At 37.0% G+C, this 23511-nt stretch overlaps 1 protein-coding gene across 1 annotated transcript in view; it reads left to right on the top strand.

Moving 5' to 3' along the window:
• CFAP54 (cilia and flagella associated protein 54) overlaps window positions 1–23511 on the top strand; it is a 252362-nt gene that overhangs the window by 82737 nt on the left and 146114 nt on the right. Inside the window, exons 23-28 of the mRNA XM_019732067.3 lie at window positions 2114–2250; window positions 5205–5352; window positions 7083–7238; window positions 11446–11568; window positions 21549–21677; window positions 23354–23468. Coding sequence (XP_019587626.3) covers window positions 2114–2250; window positions 5205–5352; window positions 7083–7238; window positions 11446–11568; window positions 21549–21677; window positions 23354–23468 — 808 coding nt within the window. The remainder of the gene's footprint in view (window positions 1–2113; window positions 2251–5204; window positions 5353–7082; window positions 7239–11445; window positions 11569–21548; window positions 21678–23353; window positions 23469–23511) is intronic.

Raw genomic sequence — 23511 nt, 5'->3', positions numbered from 1 at the left:
AGAGTTTGGGAAAGAGGTCTGGGCTGGAGAGGGATTTGAGAGTAGTCATGTGACAAAGTCATGGAGCTGGATGAAATCACCTAGAAAATAAGTGTAGACAGAAAAGAGGAGAGGTTCAAGGGCATGCCGATATATTGGGGGAAAGATATTGGGGGAAAGAGGAGGAGCTTGCAAAGGCAACTGAAAAGGAATGTGGTCTTTGAAATGAAAAGAAAACCAAGAGTGTGGCGTTCTAGAAGTCAAGTGAAGGTCATATATCAAAGTCTCTACTTAATTGTTTCATTAGTCTTTTAGTGCTTCTTTCTCATTTTAACCTTGCCTCCTCTGAAATCTATTCTGCAGTACCAGTTAACCATCTTTGAACATGCTGGTATCATGGCACTCCTCTGTTAACCCACAAAGGCTCATGGTTTTATAAACCTTAGTTTTATCTGGGCATATTTGCTTGTTTCACTAATTGAATTGCGTTATTTTAAAAAGAATGTGTATTTTCTTTAAAAGGAAAGAATATTCAATTATAGTTTCAATAACACCCTTACACATCATCTGTTATTATTTCCCATGGAAATCTTAGAGTTAGATGGTGTTTTGGTGACCACTTAGTCCAACTCCTTTGTTTGACCAATGCAGTCCAGAGAAGTGACTCAGTTTCTACCCTTAAGTCTTGGCTCCAGTATTTTTACTGCATATCAGGCTCTGTACAAAGTATTCAACTTCTCAATGCCACAGTGTCCTCATCTGAGAAACAGGGATGGTAATAACGCTTATGTAATAGAGCTGTAATGAGGAGTCAACACAGTAATGCACATAAAGAGCTTAGTTCGGTACTTGACATCTTTAAATACTTCCACCTGAGTTTCAAGGCCTTTTGAAATCATGTCCCACTTTACCTGTCCAATCATATTGCCTGTTTTTCTTCAAATTCTGACCTTTCTAGTCTCTCCTAACTGCACTGTGGTGACTTCTACTACTGGATCACATTCAGATTCTGTCTAAACTCTGCCCATCTGAGTTTTATCTCTGTCTTAGGGTTCCACTCAAGCCCTTCCTCCTCCTGGAAGTCGTCACTTCTCTTTTTCTAAGCCTCCACAATTATCATGTTAGTCTTTGTTGTTTTTCTGTGATTTCATGTGTTTTATGTTTATAACTTGATTACAGTTTCATGGAGTATGAAATCATTTTAAGCTTTGAAGAATCTATTTTTATGGTGCTTAGCACACAGTCTAAACTTCATAAAAGTTTATGTGTTGGTTGAATATAAGTGCTGACCTGGACGGTTTAAAAAATTCTAACTCTATAAATTATTCCCTTGAGTAGAGCGTATTCTAGCCACATGTTATTTGCATACTTGATTCAATGAATTTATTTATACTTTATATCCTACCTGCTTCCATTAAGGATTTGCAGCAGCATGTAACTTGTGGTGAGATTTCATATTGTCATACATATTTAAATAGAATGATTTTTAGAAATATCTTTAAAGAAACATATTCTACCAAAAGATATAGATGAGTCACTGATATTTTTTTTTCTTCTCCTGAGTGTCTAGGTTTTACCAGTGAAATGAGTTATTTTGCCTAATGTTGAACGTGTTAAAACTTAAAACATATCATGGCTTCTTGGAAGTGTCTCTGTTTTATTCTTCACTCTTTTCAGCTGTGAACCCTTTGTTGCACAGACGCTCCGAAAGTGTCAGTCAAAACCAGAAAAGAATGAAGTCTATTTCATATTTTGGGTTTGGGAAATCTGATTGTTTCTCTTGGAACAGATTGTTCATTACAACAGTGTCTATAATAAATGGAGTGTGCTGCCGAGATAGATGGAAATGAAATTAATTTGGCTCAGATGTGATCTTTGTTTTGCTTATGAGAATTTGAAACATCCTTACAGAGTTTCAAATTTCCATGCAATTTAGAAATAAAGGAGATTTCAAAATGTCTGTCTCCCTTGCCAGTGGCCATCATTATTTTACTGGGGCACTGCAGGACAGAACAGCGAGTGTGACTAACTGTATATGAAATTAGTGTGTGATAGGACCTTATCAGAATTCTTGTTTACAATGTATATTTTGCAAATAAAAATATCACATAAGATAACGTGCTTTCTGTTGTAGGTTGCCTATCAGATTGGTAACTATGAGTTGGCAAAGAAAGTTTTCTCACCAGTCTGGGATTATTTTGTTGCTTCACCACCTCACGGTGAACAATCTGTTATTTGTTTAAGCAACATAATGACTATTACACAGAGAAGGTAATTAGAAGTGTTCTTTTCAAATATTAATTTGCTTTTTGAGATTAAATGTTGGGTGTGAAGCCTAGAATTAATTTATTTTCAATTTCATGTTAAGATCGTCCATCTAAAACTATTTCCAATCAGTATTTTAATAAGCACATACATTTAAAGGTCTTGAGTCCTTGTTAGGACCTTCTTTGTTAGAATCAGAAAAAATACTGGAGTCATATGGATGCATTCTGAATATAAGTTAATGAAGGTTATGGAAAAAAATACCAAATAGTAACCAACGTAATGCCAGTTATACTAGAAAACACAAATATCTTTGGGGAGTTTTGTAACAGAGAAAGGTCAGGTTCAGGTTAAGGTTAGGGTCTGATGGGTGGACTGTTGGGGTAAAAAAGGCTTTTTCTTTGCTTGAGATGCTCCCAGGATCAGCCTATCAGCAACTGCAAATAGATCAGTAGAAGCTGCCACAGGCCATCATTTTGCTTTACTGCCATTTTTCCTAAAGGAACAAAGTTTAAGAGTAGGTTTAGAAATGACCATTAGTGTGATTTCAGGCTACCTTAACAAGTTCAAAAACAACAATCTCCTTCACCTGCTTGTTAATGCCTGAAATTTCTTTAATAAGAAGACAAAGCCCTTCACTCCTCAAAGATAACGAGCTTAAAATGCAAATACTGGTTGAGGAAAGGCATGGATAATGCTTATTTACAGAAAGGTATAATTCCATTCATTTAAAAAATGTAGACTTAGCATTTACCCTGTACAAGGATGCTAGGTGCTATGGGAAATGGATTTGAGAGGCACTTTAGAGGAGAAAGAGACCGGACTTGGAAGATTTTATGTGGCTTGTGAGGATAAGAGAGAGGAAGGAGAGACAGTTGACTGGGATTTCCAGGGTTACCTGACTGGAGGCCTTTGACATTGACTAAGGGAACGTGAGAGGTGGAACACGTTTTTGGAGGAAGATAATGAATTTGATTGGGGGTATTTTGAGTTTAGTTTTCTAGTAGGACATCTTCGTAGATAGGAGATGTCCAGTAGGTAGTTGGTTATTTATTGCTGATAACTCAGGAGAGGTCAAGGCTAGAGATACAGATTTAGAAACTTTCCACTGAGATCATCATTGAAATTTTGACAACGTGTGATATCTCCCAGGGAATGACTGTTCAGCAGAAAAGACAGAAGGCTGGAGTTTGAACCTGGGCATTACTTCCTTTTAAGAGACAGAAGCAGGAGATGGAACCCAGGAAGGCTATTGAAAAAGGAGCAGTCCAGGAGGTGAAAGTATGGGAGTACACTACTAAGGGAAGTAAGAGTGTCCCCATGGAGGGACTGCCAGCAGCATTGAATGCTCGCACAAGATCAGGTAGAGCAGTCGCTCAATAAAATGCTACAGAGAGTTTGGGTAGGATGAGAACTAAGAAGAGGCTTTAAAGTTGGCAATTAGGGGGCCATTGGTGAGTTCAAGAGAGTCATTTTTGTGGCATGATGGGACAATTGAAATCTTTTGCAACTGGCTAAGGAATAATGAAAATGGAGAATTTTAACAAGCAAAGACTGCTGTTGTGAAGTTCGGTGGTAAAGAGGAGGAAAGTCGGAGGAAGTTTGAGGGGAAAGGCAGGCTTAAGGAAAGAATTTTGGAGGGTGCAGAGGGAGAGACTGAGGATACAAGAAAATGCAGGTGATGGTGACACTGTGGTGCGTGAGCCAGGAGGACATAAGAGCACATAGGGTAGAGAACAGGGGTTAGAACATTTGTTGTGGGGGATGTGAACAAAGAGACATTAGTGATAAACGGAAGTGTTGCTGAGGAGCACTAGTGACTCAGCTGATGTCACATAACGTGAATTGTAGTAGAGCGCAGTTCTTGTGGTTAAGGGCCATTTGATTTGTCCTAGAATAGTGTCTCGTACATAATAGGTGTTCAGAAAATGATGGTTTGAATGAAAATAAATAAGTGAATACATGAGCATTGTGGCAGGGATAGAAAAATTGGACAGTGACATCTATGCAAGGTCAGGCAAATTGATTATTGCCAAAAATAAGGGGTCGAGAATCTAAAGTGCTAGAGGTCACTATTGAAATGACTACCAGAGTCTGAGCTGGGAAGGGAAGGAAATGGAGCCAGGAGGAGGTGATAGCCTGGACTCATTGCATGTGTCAAGGTACCGATGGTCAGCATGAGGACAAAGAGAAAGTGTAGTGTGAGTTGCAGGAGTGGGAGAACTAACATTCTCCTGACAACAGTAATTTCAGAACCTAACATGGTGATGAAACATAATTTCCTGGTGTGATTTACTGATGTCAGATTCTTTCTTGTTTTATAGGACTAGGGGGTATGGAGGTAGATGGACCTGAAGCCTAGAAGGGAGGGTTTGTCACCGAGTAAGGCTAAGGGTAAGGAAGGGACTATTGGAAACAAGGAAGAGTGCAGATTTCACATTTTGCCAATGGTTGGCACTGTTGACTGAAACTTAGAAATGATAATCAAAAATAACCCAAAAGTTAAGTCAATCAGTCTTTCTCCTCTCTCTGTCTCTGTCTCTCTCTGTCTCTGTCTCTCTCTCAACATGGCTGATTCTGCTACAGATGATCCTCATTTTCAGAAAGTTCAGTAATTGAAATACTGTGCCTGTTTTCTAAGCTTCTGGCTATCTATAGTGATTTCATTATATTGATAAAAAGAACTTTACGTATTAGAACCAGAAAACTTTCACAATAGTTATTTCTATGTATCTATGACATAATATGTCAGCAGCTTAATTTTCTTACTTGTGAACTGGTTGTTAACGATAGTCTTTAATTTTAACTTAAACACTGTATAAAAGTAGCTGTTCCACAAATTTTTGCTGCAGTTTTGTGATCATTGTGTGGATGCTATGAAAAATCAATCTAAAAAGGCAAATTCACATGCTAAATCATTTTATGTTTAAATCTGTAATGTCACTTACTTTCTTTTGCAGATTACATTCAGATATTTTGGCAGAGACTTCTTCAATCCTCTTATACCTTTTTCTTAGAAACATTTTTGTGACAAGTGACATTAAAATTAAAGAAGAAAATCTTTTCTGTGACAATATTAAAGGCAATGAAATTTTCCCCTCTCAACAAGTAAGTGAACTAAAATGACTGAACATGTGTCAACTTCCCTTTATCTGTTTTTTGGTGTTTCAAGTTCCTGTTGTTTTGGGAATGTGTATCCTGGCTTGTGAATAGACTAAGAGGCCATTGTATGATTGTGCTGGCTTATTTGATATTCCATATAGGATTCACAGCCCTGAGTTCATTTTTTCCCTTTTTTCAATTTATCTTCTTTTTCCCTGTACAAAAATAGTATAGATTTCAAATATTCAAAAATGTGTAATGCATAAAGTGAAACCCATTGTAATCCTATTGTCCTTAAGAATACTGTTTTTGTTCTCATGTGATTTCTCCAATTTTAAAAACATGTGTAGACAAATCTGTTAATGTTATTATTATTATTATTTACAAAAATGGGATTATGATGTATTTGCTATTCTGCAATTTGAATTTTAAACACATTTTATAATATATCTTGGACATATTTTCATGCTGGTACTTGTCAATTTACAACATTCTTTTTAATTATAACATTGCATTCCTGTACAGAGGCAGGAATTTAACTTATTTCCTCTTGACAGAGTCTTAGTACTTAGAAACATCGCTCTGTGCACATCTACAACCTTATAATTCTCTTGCTTTTAATAGCAATCCTACATTTGTTTCATTTAAGTTAAGGTTACTCTTCTCTTTGTCCTTCTTTACTCATTTAGATATATGGAGGCTTTTGCCCTAGTTTTCTTTCTTTCCTTCCTTCCTTCCTTCCTTCCTCCCTCCCTCCCTCCCTCCCTCCTTCTCTCCCTCCCTCCCTCCCTCCCTCCCTCCCTCCCTCCCTCTCTCCCTCCCTCCCTCCTTCCTTTCTTCTTCTTTCTTGCCAGTGCATTCACCTACTCATCCATTTATTTATTTATTAGTTAACCAATAAATTGTTACATGAGACTGTGCTAGTTTCCTTGAATATGAAAGTGAAAAAAACATGACTCTGCCCAAGACACGTTCACAGCCTTGTAGAGCCCAAGCACTCACCACCATGAACCTGTTCCTACCACATTGCATTGCATTCAGTTCCTTCTTTCAGCATCCAGTCTGAAAATAAAGACAATCCTGCAGTTCTTCAATGATTTCCAGAATGCTACACTACCATTCTAGTATTATAATATAGAAAAATCATGAACTCTTTCCCCAGGAAAGGGGAAGGAGGAAGATAGATTTCTTATTCTTTTTAAGTGGCAATTACAAAAGCCTAGCTTTACATTTTACTATCTTTTTTTTTTTTTTTTTAAAGTAGGAGAATTATAAAAGAAGACTAGTTTGGTATACTGAAAGTTTACTATTTTCTCACAAATCCAGAAGGGAATGGGACTCTGTTACTCAAGTGGGGAATTTTACAGAGACATTATATTTTAATTATTATTTGCTATAATCTATGTCTTAGAAAAAGCTAGATTTTTTTCTAACATTAAAATATAGCCAACATTTTATCTTACTAATTAAAAGAGATTGGTTCTTTTTCTATTACTAGTAGTACTTGTATTGTTTTACAAAGAGTTCTGAAGTTCAATTCTAAGATTGTTTTATCCATATGTAGCATTATTATACAGGGCTTAGAGTTGTTCCTGAATTTAGATTTTCTTCATACCAACACTCATGTCGTTGTCAAGCCACAAGGATCACATCTCCTACCCTTTTTTCCCCCCTTAGAAACACATTAGTTAAGCACCTGATGTTCAATTTGAGTAACAATACCTATTTCTTTACAGATTGCTAGACTAATTGAATGTGAAAGAGTATTGGTGGCATTGGAACTTAGCAACTACCTGAATGATCCCAGTTATACCCTTCAAGCTGTGACTCAATGTTATGGCCTCCTTGCTCCTATAATCTATCACAATATTGTTTTGGTACCTGTTGTTCAGGTAAGTGTATTCCCCCCACCATATAGCCCCAATAATGGTATTTTTATAAGGGCAACCCAACAATGCATTTTGGAAAAGAAAAACCAATGTATCTCTTATAAAGTCCAAATAACAAGTATTAATGAAATTTCATGAGTTAATTGAAAAACATTTCAATAATTTAAATGATATGTCCAGGCGAACATAAATAAGGACAAAAGGTGTTCTCCATATTTAAATATTGACAGTCTGCTTTTCTAGGCTTTTAAAGTTATTTCAATTTTTATTTTATTGTAATGTTAGAAACAGCAATATTTATTCAAAACATATTGTTAAAGCCCTCATCTGGGGAAGAAATTTGGTAGATGACCCAAGAATACGTACTTGGTGTCTTGGTGATGGAGAAGTTGGAGGATCCCCTGGCTACACAGATTATATTTGCTGTCTTTGCCTGATAATAAATCGTCATAACCTTAGTGGCTTAAAACCATGGGTCCATTTACGATCTCATAGTTTCTGTGTGTCAGGAGGCTGGATACAGGTTAGCAAGTCTTCTGCTCAGTGTTTCATCACGATGAAATCAAGGTTGCAATCTCCTCTGAGGCTCAGGGTCTTCTTCCAAGCTCACTGGTTGGTTGAGAGAATTCATTTCCTCCCAGTTGTGTGATAGGAGGTTGTTGGCTCCTAAAGGCTGACCACCAGTTCCCTGCCACAACATGGCAGTATGCTTCTGCAAGGCCAGCAAGAGAGTCTCCTCTAATATGCATGAGGTGTCTTACTCATATATAACGCAGTGTAGTTGTGAGAGTGACAATGCCGTCACATTCACAGGTCCTGTCTACACTCAAAGGGATGGGTTACACAGGGCCTATGCACTGGGGGAGGGATCCTGGGGACTATCGTAGAATTCTGCCTACCACAGAGAAGTAATGAGAGAAGCAGGATTTTCTGCGGGTGGTTATAGAAAGTTAGCATCATTGTCGTCATCATCATCGACTCAGATTTTGAGAACCAAGAAGATGTGAGTGAACTTACACAAAGTACAAAAAAATTTTTAAATTAACTATTGAGGAAATTAACCAGAGAGCTTAAGTAACAACAAACGCTCACTTGTGAGTGGCTCTACTGGAGCATAAACATGCCTCCTTTTCCCGAATTTCCTGCATCTAGAAGTTCTGCTGCTGAAGAGATATGCCTCCAAAATCCAAAATTTAGATTTACAGTTGGCAGCTTTCCATGTCACCTGTAAATGGACCGGTGCAGTATTTTCAAGTGTAGAATTTTCTTCCTCCAGAATCCAAAGGTGTGTGCCTGGCATTGCCCTTTCTTTGTAAGAGTTGAGAACTGCCCGATGTCTGGAGTCAGTGTTTCAGCATGCCCCAGACAGTTCATTAATGTATCAGGCCCCAGCATCTTCATAGGGTTTATTTCTACCCTCTGGAGGGCATGTGTCAACCAAGGTCTTTAATGTACTTCCATTTCTTGCTCATTAGGTCTGATTAACGTAATGTTATTGATATAGTGGCTCAATGCTTTGTTCTGAAAAATGTCCAGAAAATTCACACTGTTTCTTAAAAGATTCTGTCAGAGGGTGGGAGAGTTACCATTGCCCTGGGGCAAGACTCTGAATGTATACTCGTCTGTCCGGTGTGAATGGGAACTTCTGGTACTTCTTTCTGAGAGGGAAGGAAAGGAAACATGAACCATCTCAATGCATGCCTTTTAATGTGCTCTAGCAAAGATCCCGCATTGGGAATGGCACCTGCAATTCGTGCTCTGCTTGTTGAGTTCAGGATCATCCACTGTCATCCTTTAGGATTGCACTGATTCAGGAAGCCTTTAGCTATAGCCCAGAGAAGAGGTTGTATCTATGAGGAAAAGCCTGAGGGATGGCGTTTCTAATTAAACGGTATTATTTGGAATTGGAAAAACCAAATGGAACAGAGAGGAGATTCTAGAAATAGGCCTCCTATAGTCTAGAAATTGAGGCCTCCAATATGAGGCCTCAATATGTAGAGAATATATGACAGAATTGGCATTTCAATTTAGTGGGAAGAGAATGGATATTTTTAATAAATGGTGAAACACCTGGATATTCATCTGAAAGTGAACAGAGATTGATCCTATTTGTGTCCTTTTCAAAAAGTCGAGATCTTAAATGTAAAACAAAGCAAAAAAATTTTACCAAAAAAGAAAAATAGAATCTCCGGAGATTACCTGTCCAATCCTGGTTGGGGGAACCAATTCTAAACAAGACAGAAGTCTTAGAAACCACAAGAAAAAAAAGACATATTTGGCTATATGTCCAGCCATCTATATGTGATAAAGGGGTCATAATAAAGATACCGTGTTTCCCCGAAAATAAGACCGGATCTTATATTAATTTTTGCTCCAAAATACGCATTAGGGCTTATATTCAGTGAAAAATCATGCTAGAGCTTATTTTCTAGTTAGGTCTTGTTTTCCGGGAAACACAATAGTAGAAAATTTATGGATTTGGAAAAAAATATATCTAATACTGATGAAAGGTAAATACATATAACTACAAGTCTTACAAATTGACAGTAATATAAACCGAAAAATGGGCACAGGATATGAATAGGTAGTTTATAGGAAAAGCAAACCCAAGTAAATGGCTCAGAGATGTATGAAAAGATGCTCAGATTGTGAATATGCATAGACATGCACATTAAATGAACTATGTAACATCACTGGCAGAATTGAACAGATCTGTAACTCCTATTGCTGTGAGCATGTGGGGCAAAGGCATTCTTGTTCATTGATGGGGGAAATGTGAATTGTTCCAGGCTTTGGATTTTGGTAAAGCAATCGTCATCAAACTACATTTAATTTTAATTAAAATTAAAAACAAACATACCTGACAGCAATCCCTCTACTAGCAATCCCCCTCCCATAGAATACAATTTTAGTCAAATTAAAAATACATTTACCTGACACCGCAATCCCTCTATTATGTAGTCATTTATCTCATATAATAGAATCGCCAGTTGGTGGGATGCAACTCCTTGCGGTGGCAAGAAAGCTGGAGATGAAGAGAAAGTGCAGTAATGGGAGGATGGCCAGTAGTGCCAGACTGGAAAACATCAATTGTAAAATTGTGCAACATGGAGATTCTGGAAGTGGCAGAATAAATTACGGTTGATCCATATCGAATAATGTTATGGCTCCATTAGAAATAATGAATTGGAGCTACACCTGTAGACTTGGAGGGATTTTTCACAAGACATGGTTAAAGGAGAAATGCACAGTTCAGAAAAGTGTGTATAAATCCCATTTTGTAACATAACATTAACCCTCCTATGTACATTTATATGTTTACACACACACACACACACACACACGCACACACACACACACACAATTATTTGAGCCAGGAGAAAACTACAAAACATAATGTTAACGTGATTTGGGGTTATGGTGTGGTAGGGTGGGAGAGGGTGATGGTGGAAGGGAGGAATTGCACAAGCATAAAAAACCTGTAAGTGTACTGTAACAACAGTAATAATATTGTTAGAATGGTAGCTTGAATCAAGTAATGTGCCCCTAAAAGACCAACATCCATATATTAATTTGTCCTTTGGGATAATCTGAGTGATGACAAGATTGATGCAATCTCAGCTGTACTTTTCTGATTGTAATATTGCTTAGAAATGTGCAACAGAATAGAAAGCTAAACTGAGTCATCTAGCTCTTGATCAAATTCATGATCACCTAATATGAAGCAAGGAGAGTAAGAAGTACACCCCAATATTAATTGCTTTCTTGGGAAATGAATATTTGGTTTTAATTTTAAAAGAAACTTATTTCAAGTACGTGGTACCACTGTATATTTAATATGGTATATACTTCTCCATATGGTTTGCAAGATCTTCCTAAACCTGGATGTGATCTTAGTTTTTTTGTATGCATGTAGCGTTCCGCCTATGTCTTCTATGGCATTGTCAAAATGTGCTTTGTTTTATAGTTATTCGTGTACTTATTTTATTCTCTCTACACGTTTTTAAGTTACTTTAGATGAGGTACTCATCTGAAAATTGAACATACCTATTTTATTTCAGAGTGCATTCCAACAATGATAAATAATTTATCAATAATTATTGATAACAGTACAATTTGATGACTTAAAACTTGCATGATTTGAATAGAACATTTTGTAATGAGTAAGGATGGTGTTTTTCAACAAACCCATTGTGCTTCTATTTTTTAGATCTTGATAAAGTGTGTAGTGGTTTTGCAAGGACTACCAAATATCATCTCCTCAAAGAAACATATTGAGAGTTTTGAAAGTGTACAGCACATGATAGCTTGTTGCATCTTCTACATAACAAAGGTATTTATCTCATTCTAATGTCATAAAATTTAGGAGTAGTAATGATTAAGAAAGTCAAGATACTGTTAATCACAGGAATTAGAATAAAACACTAACACCCAGAAAATATTATAGATTAAAAGTAGCCTGAGTAGGCCAATTGGTAAAACCTTGAGAGTGTATCTTGGGAAGGAGATGGAAAAAAAGGCGTGTTATGAGACCTCATTCACTTTGGAAACAAGAAAGAACCAAAAGACCAGAGGCAGAGGTAGGCTTATTTATCATCATTGCTTGGCTTAAAGACCAGCATAGTGTGTTTTTTTCAAAGGCTTTGGTTGACTGAATCTGGTGAGTCTCCTCAAAGAAGGGCCGTATCTGCCTGCTTGTTTTATGTGATCCTCACAGGACCTTTCTGATTTGGCCAGGGTTCTGGAAGGTTACTGCATATGTGGCCTGATTTGATCCACCACTATTGTTGGGACTTAAGTTTGCTTCCGTGGAGGTCTGGCAACAGAGAGGCCTCTTCCCTGCACCTAAGCAAAGAGGTCAAGAATTGCTGACTCTTCATGGCCTGACCTGAGAAGCAGAAAATCATATTCCTCTGGTTTGCCACTGTCGGAGAGACTTCTGTGACCTGGCTTGTGTAGATGCTGAGGGAACATAAGCCATTAGCAAGAAGAGAAAAATAATAACTCACTTAAAAGGACTCAGAACCCCCAGGAGGGGAAGAGCAGACTGACACTAAAATAATTGTGTTATTTACTCTCACCATGTTGGAAAAGACCAGAGATGATTAAAAAAAAAAGAAAGGAAAAGAAAGAAAACTTTCAAGGTGATACCATTAAATGATCAAAACACAAAACAAACAAATTTGATTTTTGATTAAAAAATTAAACAGATAAAGGTTATGGTTATGGTATTTCTTGAGTCAAATCTGGAAGTTCAGAAATACCTGACAACGTAGAACAGAATTGCCTAGAAATAAATTCAGAAGGCAGATCCAAAATTCGTAACACGAAATAAAAGGAGTTTTGAAGGTAGAAAAGAAACAGATGGAAACGTAATAGGCCCCCTGAGTCCCAGCCAGGATTAACGTAAGAACTCATGTACAGACACACGTGTTGGTGAAATGCCTGAAGTCCAAGGATAAGGACAAATCTTAAAGTTCTGAGATCCTAATGACAGGTTATTTGCAACGGAAAGAGAATTAATTAGCTTCAAACTTTTTATCAGCAACGCTAGAAGTTGAAATACTGGAGCAACATTTGTAGAATCCTGAGGGTCCAAAAATTAATAACCAGGAAAGATATCATTCACTTGTCAGGGCAAAATAAACATTTCAAGAAGTGCAGGCATTTAAAAAGTATTCTTCCTATGTACTTATCTGAGGAAAACACTTGAGGAAATACTCTATCAAGTGACAATTGGTTCAGAACAGAAATCCCAAGATAGGGAAAGACAAAAAAGGACAGGAATAATGGGAGCAATGAATCTTGCAACATATGTATTATTAAAATTAAATAGATAATAATGATGTGACTAGGACTCTGTAATATAAATGCTAAGTAGGGATTCTTGAAACAGAAGAATCATTCTTGAAAGGAAAACTTATTGGTAACCTAGGACTAAAAGCTTCCTTCTTGTTTGGGGCCGAGGGAGGGGAGAGCAATTAGGTAATCTTGGTTCATGCTTATGTTTTTTTAAAAATGTATATAGTATAAATATAATATAAAATGATTCTTTTCTTTTGATAGAATAAATACATTTAAAGGAATAAATATATTTAAAGTACTCAGAGGAATATGTAGCCATGAACAGAATTTATAGCCATTTAAAGGAATACATTTATTTAAAGGACTCAGAGGAATATGTAGCCATGAACAGAACTTTAAAACATAGTAGGGCTTCTAAATTGATATGAAGGAAAAATGAACAGAGGAATGACAAGGAGGAAAAGTGGTTAATTCAGCAAAAGGAAGAAGAGGAAAAAGATAGTATTTAAGATAGAAGGAATAAAGTCAAGTATATTAATAACTTTACTTGTGTGAATGAACTCAGGAGACAGACTGGCAGATGGGCTAAAAAGTCACATTCAAATGTGTAATATTTCAAGAAACACACATAAAACATAGTGACAAACTCTGGTTGAAAAATAAATGGCTAGACAAAGAAAGGTACTGGCAAAATGCAAACAAAAATAAAGGAAGGGTGGCAATTTTCGTATCTAAAAAAGCAGAATTCATGTCCCAAAACATTAATTAGGACGGAGAGAGGCCTTATACCAGTGTTCCTCACATCTGTTCTGTCTGATCACCCTTCTCTTCTCCTGGATGGCATCTGGTTACTTTTTGGTCTTAGGACAGTTTCATTTTCAAGTACTAATGATCAAGTCTGAATTAAAACAAAACCTGTATTTTTGACAACAGCAAATTAAAGGATAAAAACAAAATTATATGAAAATGCTACAAAGGCATTTGATAGCACTCAGCAACTTTTCCTAATAAAATTGCTAAATAAGTTAGAAATGGAAGGAAGATATTGAATACAGTTTTCCCCCCTTACCTGCGGGAGATACATTCTAAGACCCCCCGGTGGATGCCTGAAACTGTGGATAGAAGTGAGCCCTACATATATCCTATGTTTTTTAATGTTTTTTTTCCCCATACATTCATACCTATGGTAAAGTTTAATTTATAAATTAGGTACAGTAAGAGATTAACAACAATAACAAAATAGAACAATTATAACAATGTACTCAATAAAAGTTCTATGAATGTAGCCTCTCTCTCTCAAAATATCTTATTGTATTGTACTCGACCTTCTTGTGATGATGTGGCATGATAAAATGCCTTTGTGATGAGATAAGTGAGGTGAATGGTGTGTTAGGCTACTACTGACCTTCTGACAATACGTCAGAAGGAGGATTATCTGCTTGGAGTGATCCTGGATCAGTGAGCCATGGCCCTGTCAATGGTTGGATGTCAGCAGCAGAGGATGTCGGTGGTTGGGGGAATTGAATATTTTTGCACTGAGGTTGACCATGATAACTAAAACCACGGAAAGTGAAACCTCAGATAAGGGATAAAAACAAAATTGTATGAAAATGCTACAAAGGCATTTGATAGCATTCAGCAACACTACTGTAATGATAAAGACATTTACCAAAATTTCACAGCAGATATCATACTAAATGGCACATTTCTGAAGCAATTTCCTTAAAGACCAGGCATAGGAGATGCTGATTTTTAATAGTGTGATTCATTATTTGAAGAGATTCTGTCTCATGCAATAGGTTAAGAATATGAAATAATTTTATAATATTAGAAAAGTGTGATTTATCTGTAATTGGAGAGGTCTCAAAACCCTTGAGAATCTAGTAAAAAATTACTAGAATTGAAAAGAGAATTTATAAAGTGATTATATGTAAAACACAAACTAAGTTTTTGTGTGTTTTGTTTTTGTTTTTGTTTTGTTTTAATACTAGCAGTAGCCAGTTAGAAATGGAGAGGGCAAAATATATCATTTATAATACACAATATTTTAAATTTAACAAAATATTAAAGGACCTAAATTAAATAACTGTGAAATCTTACTGAAGGACACAAAATAAGATCTGAACATATGGCAGGCAACACCAGGTTCCTGAATAAGACTTACTGTCATAGAAATATAAATCCTTCCTAAAATAATATTTAACTGCAATGCAGTTCACATAAGAATCCCAATGGGGTTACTTTGAAACTGATTAGAATAATTTAAAAGTTCTTGATATTAACATTTACCATAAGGCCACTTCAATAAAAATGGTGTTAACAGAGTAATGGGCAAAAATAGTTCAGTGGAAGAGAATAGGGAGTCTAGAAATAGCCAGACCCAGGTCTGCAGAAGAACTTAACATATGACAAAAGTATTTGGATCCACTGAGAAAATGATAATTTATTATAGTAGTTTATTTAATAAATAGTACAACTAATAATTCATCTGAAAATAAACAAAGCCAGAGTCCTACCTCACATACAAACAAAGTAAAGTCCCAATGGATTCAAGGATGAATAGCCTTGAAGTCAGGGGAGACCCTTCTCAACAGGGCACAACATTCAAAAGATACACAAAAAGATAGATAAATAGAGTAAATGATACGAGGAGCTTTTGAAGGGTTTCAAACAGGGAATTATGTAATGAAGTTTGCATTTTAGAAACAAAGAAATTGTTCTGGTTGTGCAACAGCTAGTAATTAGAGGGGACTAAGACCTGAGGCAGGGAATGAGTTAGAAGGTGAGAGATGATAAACTAAACCAGTGTAGAAAAGTGGGAGAGAGAATTGAAAAGATTCAAGGGTGATTTGTAAGATAGAATTGAGTACCTGGAAATCTATTGAGTATAGGGGAAATAAAGGTGGGAAAAGAAAGGGTTGACAGTAATCCAGTGATCTGTCCTGAGCAGAGGGATGAATGCAATGCTGTGTATTGAACCCTGGTTGGGGAGTAATTTTGTGTGGGAAAAGGAGAATAGATAATGAGTTTTGAATATATTGAATTTTGGGCCCATAGGATATTCAAAGAGGTGGCCATTATATATTTGGACCTACAGGTTTAGAGTTCAGGAGAGGTCAATATGTATAAAGACAAAGGATTCATTAGTATATAGACTTAGTGAGGCAATGAAACAGATACTATCACCCGCGGACAGTGTGTAGAGTAAAAGGGAAGAGAATTACCATGTTTCCCCGAAAATAAGACCTAGCCGGACCATCAGCTCTAATGCGTCTTTTGAGCAAAAATTAATACAAGACCCGGTTTTATTTTATTATAATATAAGACCGGGTCTATGATATGATATAGTATAGTATAGTATAGTATAATATAATATAATATAAATGTAATGTAATATAATATACCGGGTCTTATATTAATTTTTGCTCCAAAAGACGCATTAGAGCTGATGGTCCAGCTAGGTCTTATTTTTGGGGAAATGGTATCTAAGAATCTTGAGGGTGCACTTACTCTAAGGGGCCAGTCCTGCTTCTGCTTGGAAAGAGGAAATATTGGAGAGTCCATTAGTACAAATCTCTTTTGTCCTTCCTAACCCTTCCCCAACCTTGAGAATCTTCCTGCTGCTATTAGTTCTGTCATTGTCACATGGTGTAAACATGCAGAAAGCGGGAGTCTCACACAATCCAAAGCACCTCTTTCCATTTCCACGGAATCACACACATTAATTAGTGTTCTGCTGAGCTAAAAGTGCACTTTCCAAGGCTACTTTTCTTCAGAATATATTCATCCGCTTGGCCTTTCCCCCCAAACCCTTCGGTCAATGAGTATTTAGGAGAAGGTGTCTTTTTCAAATAAGAGAAGGCCAGGTTACACTCTCCTTTCAGGGCACTGGACAACTACTCACTTTACATTTAAATAACTAATAGGGTCTACTGTAGTGTTTCTTCCAGAACAAAGAAATTCTAATCCAAGGCAGTTTGTTGCTTGCAGTTTGCCAATAGCAACTTCTCCTGCTAAAAATCAACCACCCAATGAATTAACCAGACAAGCAGCCGTAAAACCAATTCTCTGCTTATCCAGGTACTCCATCCACAACAGGTGCCTATTAATGGGGAGGAGCCAGACGAGGGAAAGGATGAGTATATAGGAGAGGAGGGGTGACTACTAGAGCAAGGTCCCTGAGAAGGCAGCGGTGAGCACATGTGGGAGGAGTTAGTCTGGACAAGAGGTTCACCTCTCGCTTCTAATAAGAGGACAAGATGGTTGTACTTGCAGGTGAATGTGTAGGTAGCGTTGTGGAAAGGAAGCAAGGTCATTTGCTGAGAGTGAGAAGGTGAAGAGTAAGGGTGGGTTTCAGACATTTGAGAAGAATGGGAGAGTTGGTGACAGCCCCTGTGGGAGATGGGAGAGCGTGCTGTCCTAGAATAGTTTCCAGCCAGCATGTGGGGCCCAGTGGAGGCTGAAGTCCTGGGATGCCTCCTCTCTTGGCCTCCTGAGCTTTTTCTCCCGTAGCACAAAATAGCTTGGGGCTGGCTCTGCATTTCCTAATATGCTATCCATGACTCTACTTCCCATTTGAGGAATTATATTGAGATCCAAGTGATGTTATTGTACAAATGACTCGGAATGTCTTTTGGACATTTTAAAAAAGTATGTATTAGTGTCAAGATTTTGCTATGAGAGCCGGTTCTGTCCCAAATTGATATGCTGAAACATTTCAGAAGTTTCCTCCCGCAGTCCCAGAACCTTGGACTAGCCCTGAACCCCAGATTTGGGTGCTCACTTCATATAAACACATTTTAAAAAATATTTTTATTAAAATGTAGCTAACACACAATATTAGTTTCAGGTGTATACAATAGTTATTCAACATTTATATACCTAAAGAAGTGATCACCATGATAAGTCCAGCAACCATCTGACACTGTACTATGCTATCACAATATTATTGACTATATTCCCTATCCTGTACATTAATTACATTCCCATGATTTATTTTATACCTGGAATTTGAAGCTCTTATTCCCCTTCACCTTCCTCCCCACTTTTTAAATTTTTCAATTACAGTTGACATTCAATATTATTTTATATTAATTTCAGGTGTACTGCATAGTGGTTAGACATTTATATAATTTAAGAAGTGATCCCCCTGACTAGTCTAGTACCCACTGGCACTGTACATAGTTATTACCATATTATTGACTATATTCCCTATGCTATACCCTATATCCCCATGACTATTGTGTAACAACAAATTTATACTTCTTAATACCTTCCTTTTTACCCACCCCCAAGCCCGCACATCTGGCAACCATCAAAATGTGTTTGTTTTAAAGTCTATTTTGTCTGATATAAGTATTGCTATCTCAGATTTTTTTGTTTTTGTTTCCATTTTCATGAAATATCTTTTTTCTCATCCCTTCACTTTTAGTCTGTGTGTGTCTTTTGATCTGAAGTGAGTCTCTTGTAGACAGCATATGTAAGGGTTTTGTTTTCTTATCCATTCAGCCTCCCTATCTTTTGATTGGGTTATGTGGAATAGCATAAGGAATATAGTCAATAATATTGTAATAACTGTGTATGGTGTCAGATGTGCACTTGATTTATTGGGGTGATAGATGGGGGGTTTGGGGGACAGAGTGAAAAGGTGAAGACATTAAGAAGTAAAAATTGGTAGTTACAGAATAGTCATGGGGATGTAAAATAAAGCATAGGGAATATAGTCAATAATATGGTAATAGCTATGTATAGTGCCAGTGGGTACTTTTGAATCCATTTACATTGAAAGTAATTATTGATAAATATGTAGTTATGGTCATTTTATTCTTTTTTTTTTTTTTTTTTTTTTGTCTTTAAGAAGTCCCTCTAACATTCCTGGTTTGGTGGCGAGGAACTCCTTTAGTATTTTCTTGTCTGGGAAGCTCTTTATCTGTGATTTGATTCTAAATGTTAGTTTTGCTCGTTAGAGTAATCTTGGTTGTAGGTCCTGTCCTTGCTTTTCATCACTTTGAATATTTCTTGCCAATCCTTCTGGCCAGCAAAGTTTCTGTTGAGAAATCAATTGACAGTCTTATGGGGGCTCCCTTGTAGTTAACTAACTGCTTTTCTCTTGCTGCTTTTAAGATTCTCTCTTTGTCTTTAACTTTTGGCATTTTAATTATGATGTGTCTTGGTGTGGGCCTCTTTGAGTTCATCTTCTTTGGGACTCTCTGTGCTTCCTAGGCTTGTATATCTATTTCCTTCACCAGTTTAGAGAAGTTTTCAGTCATTATTTCTTCAAATACGTTTTTCAATTCCTTGTTCTCTCTCATTTCCTTCTGGTGCCCCTATGATGCAACTGTTGGTACACTTGATATTGTCCCAGAGGCCCCTTAAACTATCCTCATTTTTTTTGGAATACTTTTTCTTTTTGCTGTTCTGGTTGGGTGTTCCTACTACCTTAACTTCTAAAGCACTGATTCAGTCCTTTGCTTTATCTAATCTACTATTGATTCCCTGTAATGTATTCTTCATTTCAGTTATTGTAGTCTTTATTTCTGACTGGTTCTTTTTTATGTTTTTTATCTCCATTTTTATATTTCCTTTCTCTTTTTTGGAGTTCTCCCTGAGATCATTGAGCATCCTTATATCTAGTGTTTGAAACTCTGCGTCTGGTAGATTACTTGTCTCCATTTTGTTTAGCTCTTTTTCAGAGTTTTGTTCAGTGTTTACCTACTTCACCATCTTGACCAAAAGTCCTAAACACACATTTATATGGATTTTCTCTTAAGATAGGTAAAGCCTAGTTAGTTAAATGACTCTGTTTCTTTTCTTTGCTCTGTTAAAAAAAAATGGCAATCTTTTCAGATGACTCAGGCTTTCTTCTATAAGTGCAGTAGTTTTTTCTAAAAGTTGCCAGAATTCCAAATACTGAGAAACGTCATCTTAAATGTTCCATTATTTTGCATTGTTAAACAATTATTATGCTAAACATCTGGCATAGTCTTTTTATTTCTGTTCACCATTTGACATGTTAAGTATAATTGGTTCTCTTTCTTTTGATTGGAGCAGTTTTTATTATTTAGTGTTTTCTACTGACATCTTAAAACAGGGGGAAAATTTACGTAGTATTCTTTGAGCCTAGGACCTAAATATATCAGGGAGCAAAGATGAGTCAAGAACAAACATTAGCTCATTTTTGTTTACTAATGACAAAATTTGCTCCCTCTTGTATCAATTTTATAATGAGATTGGACTGTTTTGCCTGGCATTCAAGGCCCTGTATAACAAACCCCATCTACCTTTTCAAACTTTATTTTACCATTTTCCCTCCCATACTCTGTTCCATAGTCAGCATTAGTTTAAAACTATTTCCTTGGTCCCATGTAAATATTTCTAGTTCTTAGCACCTTGCATTAGGTCAGTCTCATCAGGTTTAAGCAGCTACTCACTGTTTTCAGCCACCTTATTATATCCTTTCCCTGCTTGGGAGGTAACAGTTGTTACTTATCTTAAATACTAATTTATTCAACTTAACAGAATACATCTAGAAATAACAAATTCATACCCTCAGAATACCCTCAGAATATTGCCCTGTGGGATTCACAATGACTGTGTCTGCTTCATGTGACCCTTCACTACAGCAGGCTCTATGCAAATCAGATTGCTGGTCAGGGACGCTTTCCTAGAGTTGATGCTAGAGCTCAGGTTTTAATGACCAGGTAGAGTTATATAAACAAGGTGGGGAAGGTGTTCTGGGAAATGGCTCAGCCGTAGGAAGGCATGGCAGCCTGAAACCATGGTGAGTGTCAGAATTTGTACTTGGCTAAATATTTTGTAAACTCAAGTACAAGGAGATGAATGGTGAAAAGATTACGCTAGAGAGGTAGGTAAAGGCCAGGATAGAGAAGGCCAAGAATAACAATTAGTAACAGAGACTGTGGATGAGAGTGGCAGAGTGGGCTACTCCCCTTCTTATGATACAGTGTCTGCTTCCCCTAGGGTTCATGGAGAATCTGCCAAAAACAGCTTAACTCTAGTTCAGTTCACTCCCAGAATGCCTTGTATATCATTTACTGATATAAATGCCAACTATCCCACCCCCGCCATGCCAAAACACCATGTGGTCAGCAATTGTGCCATTTCACATAGACAGCAACTGAAGACAAGAGCTAGTAGTTATGTGGTCTTTAAAAATGATTTTATTTTAACATGAATCTTTTAAGTGGAAATATTTTCTTAGTTAACTTAGTATGCCGAAACGTGTGTGGCTATATGTCCCAGAGATATGGGAAATTCATTATTGATGAGTTTCTGTTATTTGTCCTTTATTCAGAGTAGTGGAATCATGTGGTTTTATTTCTTAGGAAATATGATCTGGGGGTAAGCTTCCAATTTCCTTAACAGAAACAGGGGAGTTCTTAGATCCAAAACATTAATGGGAGTTTTGAGTTTATGAAAGATGCTACAAGACACTTGAGAATAGACAAGAGTTTCCAACAGAGATAATTAATAAATATTTTAAATTAGATTCTGCGTTCATGGAAGGAATACGACCTGGCAGTAATTATTATAAATTACGGGAAAAAGATGTTGGACATCACATTCGGATGCCAGTCGCTATCTGGTACTACTGACCAAGAAGAAACACAGGAGGAGGTAATTATTTTTTTTTCTCATCTTTAAGCTTATGTTTAGTTGGGTCTTTCAAGAGGTCATGTAGTATTAGTAAACATGTTAGAAAATGGATCAGTTTTTAATTGGTCATATTTACATAAAGGAAAAATAATATATAGTGAAGAGCGCTTCTTTTTCCTTTTTTCTTTTAATCGTGATTTTTAAAAATGAAAAGGCATCCATGCTAGAATACTGAATAGTTCCCCATCACCAGTGCTGCCATCAGTTCGGGGTTGGTTGAAAACTTCCTACACCCAGTTGGACATTGGACTAAAAGGCCTGTGAAGCCTCTCCCAAATTGTATTATTCTGGGTGGGTCATTGAATGTAGTGAACACTTATCAGAGCTTTTCATTGTATTCAGAATAGATTTCCTAAACTCATGGTCACACCTAAATTGTCTTCTTTGTGAGACCGCTAATGTTTGAGACTACTTTTTAATACCTACCCCCCAAGCATGGGTCTTACTAGAACCTGTTTTATTGCCTTTCGTAGAAACTATGTGGTTACATTTTTTGTACATCAAATCTTGAACTGTAGCTTCATTTATCGTGTTTCTGAGGTGCACTAGGAATTACTTGAAGCCCCTTCCGTGACTGAGGTCGGATAGAGACTATTATCCCCCAGCCTGTGTCACTCGGAATAGCTCTATTTCTTTGGCTATCATATGTTGAGTTTCCAAGTGAGCATTTGTTTGCCATAAAAAGCTTCAAATATTAGCAGTCTTTTACTGGATGGATTTTTTTAGCTGTTAATACTTTGTTTTTGAGGGGGATTGCTTTGTCTGGAGAGAATTTTGATTAAGCTGGAAGCAATATGAGGGTTTTTTTCCACCAAGTGTTGTTCACTCTCAGAGTCCATCAGCCAGTCCTTCATATCACCCAGGTTTTAGCTCAGGACACGTGCCTGCACAGCACTGTGGTGAGGACCCCACGCCTTTCTCGTTGGAGCCTCTGGTCCAGCAGAAGGTTGTGATACTTCCTTCTGACAAGCCTGTAGGGACTGAGAAGCTAATTAAGAGGAGTCGGAAATCATTATAGCCACTCAAGGTTGCTTTACGCCTAACGAGACTTGGGAGGTGTTTTTTGTTTTGTTTTGTTTTTCAGAACAAAAGACATTAACTGGTCAGTTCTTAGTGATGGTAGGGAGCCTGTGCACAGACCCACCAATTTTTAATTCACTAATTACTGATCCTGTTACGTTTCAATGAAAGGCAAAGCAGAAAGACAATTAGCTTAGTTGTAAAGAAGCTCCCTCTGAAATAAGGAAAGGGAAAAAAAGAAAATAAGTGATACATTTCTAAGGGCATGCTGGGAATTTTCTTTTGAGGATTTTTAGAGACATATGCTCAGCTGCTTTCAGGAGAGTGTGTGTGTATCTGGGGTGCTCTTTAGGAGGCGTGGGAGTTACTGGGAGGAAGGGAGAGAGAAGAAAAGAAGTATTTTGGTCAACTTCCATAAAATACTGCATACTGTGTCTGATGTGTAGTTAGAACACAGTGACTGTTAGTAGTAATTATTAATTTGTATTATTTAGCCATGTACCTCATAGCTTTGTTTACTAAGTATGAAAACATAATTTAAAGACTGTTACTTGAAAATGACAACTGTTGAAACATGTTGAAGTACATGCATTCTGACATTTCACCAATGTTTCTAGGGTTCGCCTAAGAAGTTTTCCAAGACTAAGAGGCCACAACAGATATTGTCACCTGAAAAAATACACGAACAGCTTGCCTTGTTGGAGACACACCTTCTCAAACTGACAAAGCAATGTAGTCATTTTTTTCTTTCTATGTACTTCTGTTTAGCGTTATA

Source organism: Rhinolophus sinicus, chromosome 1 (genome assembly GCF_057876585.1).
Source record: "Rhinolophus sinicus isolate RSI-liver-muscle chromosome 1, RSI-T2T, whole genome shotgun sequence".
Taxonomy (NCBI): Eukaryota; Metazoa; Chordata; class Mammalia; order Chiroptera; family Rhinolophidae; genus Rhinolophus; species Rhinolophus sinicus.
Note: the sequence above shows the minus strand (reverse complement) of the source record. Positions and strands in the feature narration are given on the sequence as shown.